Source organism: Fusarium odoratissimum, assembly GCF_000260195.1.
Source record: "Fusarium odoratissimum NRRL 54006 unplaced genomic scaffold supercont1.162, whole genome shotgun sequence".
In the NCBI taxonomy this organism is placed as follows: Eukaryota; Fungi; Ascomycota; class Sordariomycetes; order Hypocreales; family Nectriaceae; genus Fusarium; species Fusarium odoratissimum.
In genome coordinates this window covers 1-5,362 of record NW_022158850.1, presented here as the reverse complement: position 1 = coordinate 5,362, position 5,362 = coordinate 1, and the positions used below count along the sequence as shown (strand labels likewise).

Below are 5,362 nucleotides of genomic sequence, written 5' to 3'. Positions count from 1 at the left end.
GATCTTCCTCGCGACAAATCCGCAACGCTGAAATCAATCAGACAGGATTCAGAATGGGCAGCTTCATACTAGACACCTACCCTCCGCCCCTCCGTACTTTACGAGACGATATCGGAGTGGGTCATGGTATTCTGCCAGCTTCGCTGAAGAATAAGGCATGTTGACTGGAACATTACCAATCCTCACTCTAGTCTGCGGTCTTGCTTTTTTAATGTGATGACACAGCTTCAAAACGCAAGTTCCAGAATACCACTATCCGCATTCGACGAGACGGAAGCCACCCGAGCGCAGACAGAATCCACCGAGATCGACCTGCCGTTAATCGATTGAGTACAAGCATTGATGATGCGCGCTGCTGAATGCGAAATTCACCGGGAATGCGAGGCTGCGTGGAACGGGGAAATCCACGCCAACATCTCTGAGCAAGCTTTCCGAAAAAGTAACGGATTCGTGAGCGATGGTCCAGTTGACTTTCGGTGTTCTCAAGCCGCGCAGATCATCCGTGACTGCAAACCTGGAGAAGCGCCATCCAAAATGGTAGATTTTTGCGTGATTTGCAAACCTGAAAGAGGGAGCCCCTGTGGAACGAGCTATCGAAGAGATCTACCAAACCCGACCGGCTCAATCGATCAATCATACCGATCTAGGGGACCTTTGTAAACAACCCATCGCGCTCTCCATGGAGACCAAGCGTTCCAATATAGACCGCGACAGTGCAACTTGACAGATGGGAACCTGGCAATCAGCCCAGTGGCGCAGGCCTTCAATACAAACGTGGCCCATCGTTTCGACCGATCGATTTCCTCCCTCACAGACACGACTAGCAGTTGGTTGCGAGCATCTTGGACGAGAACGACAGGCCAGGGCTCTTGAAGGGGGGTCAGTTTGGCGGAACGGACTCGGAGCTGAAGATCTACTCATTAATATTCAGGTTGCGACGGTTGAAACGGTGGATTGTGGAGGATTACTGGCCAGCGTTTGGTTCGGATGTCTTGGGCATTTCATGACATGGATAACACGAAATATGTTTAAACTTAACCACCAGCCACCATTATTAGAGTGTGGCCATAGTTCTAGCGCTTATAATCGAGTGGCTCGCCGATTGCGAAGTCGGGAACGAGGAAAGTCCGACCGTGTACGTGAATGCGATGAACAAGCGTTGTCTTGAGATGTGACTGGCCTGCCAGCTAAAATCGGCCATGTATCAGAGCGGTGAACCGTGGCCTTCACAGCGTGCAGAACGCATTGAGGCCAGCGTGGTCCGAGCTGGAGATGCGACAGGGCTCGTTGTTTGTGTCGAGATGCTAGCGTGTGAACAACTAGGGCGATGGAGTTGCTTGTCGCTTGGTAGGGAGGAAGCTTCGTCGCATTTCGATGTCGCTCGAGAGGGAATATTCAGGATCGTAGATGTCATGCGTCGGAGAGCTAATTGCAGAATGGCATGGATGGCATTCGTGCCGTGGGTAGTCAACTAAGCGTGGCTCACGGGTGGAGCCAAAATGTTTCGTGGGTGGTCTCCAAAAGGGTGATACAATTTTCCGGCGACACGTGTAGGGTAGGCTAAAGAGCGAGACCTCGAAGTTTTCAGTCAACCAACATACAGGTTCCTTAGGCGATTCGGAATTACCTGAAAAAATTATCTTTTTCTTGGCGCAACACTCTGGTAAAACAATATGTGAGGACTAATTCATTAGAAAAACAGTTTGGAACTTCATGATCTTTAGTGCAAGCGTGCCCCGCCAGTGCGTTTATTTGTCGTTTTGGCGCGAAATGTACGCGACGCGGAGACATCGGGAATTGGTCTTCACCAACTTCAGAGGAGCATTGTTACAACTAGTAGTGTTTCGAACCCTCGTCAACATGAGAATCATATTCAAGAAATTATCCAGATCTAATGAAGAGGTTTTGATTCTGTTTTAATACCTAATCTCGCGCTTCTACTTGATCTGAATCACAAAGAAGCCGGATCGCCATACGCTGCCCCCGAGAGCCCCGGCACATTTATCTTGATGTATTTCCTGGAACCTCAGCACGTTGTAAAAAAGTGCGACTCGCGTAAAGCGCTGCAATCCACATACTCATACACGCATCGGACCGTCTAAACAGGTTATAAACAGCTCTCGTCTAATATTGTTATCTAGGCTTGGAGGTGACGTAAATTGCTCTGTTGTGAGTCGAGACCTCTCCCGGGGCCATCTCGGACCAGGCAGGTCAACTTCGACTTACAGTTGATGCGCCTGCGCGTTTAGCAGCTGATCCCCATGGCCAGGTAGGGGGGAGAAAACTGCGCTAACATGACGAGGTACCACTTGCCTTCATGGCTCCCATCTGGTGTGCATGCCAGTCCCCATTCGGCATGATGGGGAAGATCTACACACGGAACACGGGAGGTGGGGCGGCCCGCATTCAGTGCCAACATCCGGCGCCGCCGTTCGGACCCTGTTGATGACCGTTGCTGCTACCTGTTTAGCTACCACGGCATTTGGAAAATGAAGAGAATCGAGCGTCTGGGGAGATTGTCCATGACTCAGTATCCACGCTTGAATGTACGTGCCTCTACTTCATATCCCGGGGTGCCGCCGTCTTGCTGATTCCTTGCCCAAGAGTCCAGCCAATTACCGTTGCTGTTATCTCAAGACTACTTTATGCAGGGATGTGCCAATGTACAAGCTTCATGCATTCGCTAAAGCCATAAAGATGGTGTCACCAGACAGGGAAACCTACCCGGTAGGTCAAAATCGAGCTAGAAACAAGCCCCTTTCTGGTTTGGCGCTGTGAGTGATATGATTGAGCAATTGAAGATGCATTGAGTTGCAAGGGGCGACATCTACCGTCCTCTTTGTTTTTGCTTCCGGTGGTTCACACCAATGTGTCTAGGTATGGCATGTTTGACCTATATAGTGGAAGTACACAGCCAGCATGTTTAGCTGTCTAACCATTGCTGCATTATTTCATTCTTAATTTCGAACTTGTCTTATTCTCAACGCTCCTTTCGTAGACGACCATCCCCTACACAAACCCGTGTTTCGGATCGGTGACTCCTCTGAAAGAGATGGTCCTCTGGAGAGCACCATGGCTTCATCACGACCTGGCTTGCTCCTCTCTGCACGCAAGAAGCAGGTCTCGTTCAGCAACAATGCCATGACACGAACGATTGATGATGAGGCAGCAGTCGACTCAGACACCGACGACTATATCGACGAGAGCGCCATCGATGACGATGACGACTCTTCGGACTGGGAGGATTCAATGGAGGAGAGCGACAAATCCAGCATGGACGACAAGTTCTTTCAGCGAGTGGATTCCAAGCCCAACTTGACCTCACGACGATCGCTCATTACCCTCATGCTTGCCCAGAACGATCGCGCATGCACTCTTGGTAACCACGCTTCTCAATCGACTTCAGCCATTCCACGATCTTGTATGGCCCACGGCCCATCATTGGGTGCCTCGCCTAATGATTCTGACGAGGCTCCCCTGATGATGAAGGGCATGCGTGGTCCAGGTCTCAAGCCTATTCATGAGGTGCCTCGTTCTAGCGCTCAACCCATCATGACTGTCCCCAATCGCATTCAGCCTCAAGCTGCGCTGTCACCTCGTACCACTCGTCGCAACATGTTGGCGACTGAGTTGACCGAGTCTCTTCGACGCCACCTCCTCTGGGAGCGAAAGGTGAAGTCGTCGACAGCCAATGCCGTCCTCAAGCGACGCCATAAATCACAAGATGTGGCCAACTTGAAGCAGTACCCTGAGAAGCCTTGCATGAAGAAGAGCGAGGAAGTAAACGCGAGCAGCTGGAACCAGTACTTTTCCAAAGAGGCCAGCGATGGATACCACTCCAAGGGATGGTGAATGCTCACTGTCCGATATTCCCGATATTAATACAAATGGTACATAAACTGCGATAGCATGGAAAATTGCGCTGAATGTCTAGCTAGCAACCTTGTCCCTATCTTCTCCTGCTGATAATAATTTGGGATGCATGTTGGGACTTTATGCCAAGGTCGGCGCTCTTCTGCCGTGAGCTGTCCCACGGAAGCTTGAAACGAGGAAGTCGTGGTTGAGTTACTCCAGATAGCCTCCTCATATACTTCAAGCTGGCTCGACCCGGGTGAGAATGCTACGAGTCAAGAATGGGAATGTTCCCAGATAGTAATTGTATACAAATCACTACGGTGCAGCAGGGACTTCAATAAAAGCGGATTGCTGTTGCGTAGTGTTTCGAGATGAAGGGCTATGGTTGCATGTGAATTAGCAGCTACAGCGATTATGCTTTCTCCATCTCTGCGCTTTCAATTGAACCGGCCGTTCGTCTCTCCGTGTCTCTCCATTGGGCTAAGCGAAATAGTAACTGCCTTCGGGCTCCGTGGGCTCAAAGTACCCAAACAGCTGTTGAAGTCGTGCTTTCGGCCATCATACAAGCACGTCCGAGATGATCAGGTCGGAAGCACCCCTGTCCTCCCATGCCGAATGGTGATCATAACTACCCTGACTGACGATAGCCGGAAGAAGAAACGAACCCACGGGCCTTCGTTACAGGGGCCCACGTCACTGCCCGTCGAGGACAAAGAGCGGAGCGTAGTAATGGATAAGGTGTTCGCAGGCATGCATAAATGAGATGCAAAACTCTAAGCAAGGGTACACTCAGCCGAAGGGGAAAAAGAAAAGAAAAGCATGCGTACTAGTGCTAAAAGTAACTACTTAAGAGGATGGACCACCGAGGAGCGAGCAAACTCCATGGCGACTGCATCGATATCAAGCCAACACTACTCCAAGATTTACCAAGCCTCTGTTCAGAACCCTTTGATTTATTATCGTTGTTTTATCATATTTGCGCATTGTCTAAGATCGTGACGAAGATCAAACACTATCGTCTGAATTCTCGTCAGAAATCAACCCGCGAGCAAAATGTTCAAAGCTTTGATGACAATATCGGCTTCGTTATTGGAAACCCTGAAACATGTGTCGTTAAAAGTATCCTATCTCTTCACTTTTGGCGACCATGAAAGGCGATCCGAGGACATTGAAAATTGCCACTGTATGTATTCTTCTACCTACCTAAGGATTAGCAGAGAGATAACCGAGAACAAAGCATCAAGCACACGACCTCTTACTATAGAATCAAACCTTTCCTATAAATCAGAGACTCTAGCACTTTTCGAGACGCCAAAGACACCAAATCTTCCCCAACCATCAGCCATTCTAGCTTCCTCACAGACATCAGAGGCCCCAGTACCCAGAGTCCTGGCTGTTCCTCGCGGCGCTGAGCTTGCAATTGAAGACAAAGGGTGTCAAATATCCCATGTACTACCATGTCTGGACAGTAACAGAGAGACAAGCGAGAACAAGACATCAAGCTCAA

The 5,362-nt window shown here is 49.7% G+C and overlaps 2 protein-coding genes across 2 annotated transcripts; both read left to right on the top strand.

Moving 5' to 3' along the window:
• Positions 1-727: 727 nt before the first annotated feature.
• FOIG_16775 (uncharacterized protein) lies at positions 728-2,446 on the top strand (the record flags this gene model as incomplete). Its single annotated transcript, XM_031218253.1, has 2 exons — positions 728-1,135; positions 2,303-2,446. The coding sequence occupies 2 exons, from the start codon at positions 728-730 to the stop codon at positions 2,444-2,446; spliced, it is 552 nt and encodes a 183-aa protein (XP_031052034.1).
• Positions 2,447-3,072: 626 nt separating this feature from the next.
• On the top strand, positions 3,073-3,852 carry FOIG_16774 (uncharacterized protein; the record flags this gene model as incomplete). Its single annotated transcript, XM_031218252.1, has 1 exon — positions 3,073-3,852. The coding sequence occupies one exon, from the start codon at positions 3,073-3,075 to the stop codon at positions 3,850-3,852; it is 780 nt and encodes a 259-aa protein (XP_031052033.1).
• Positions 3,853-5,362: the final 1,510 nt, after the last annotated feature.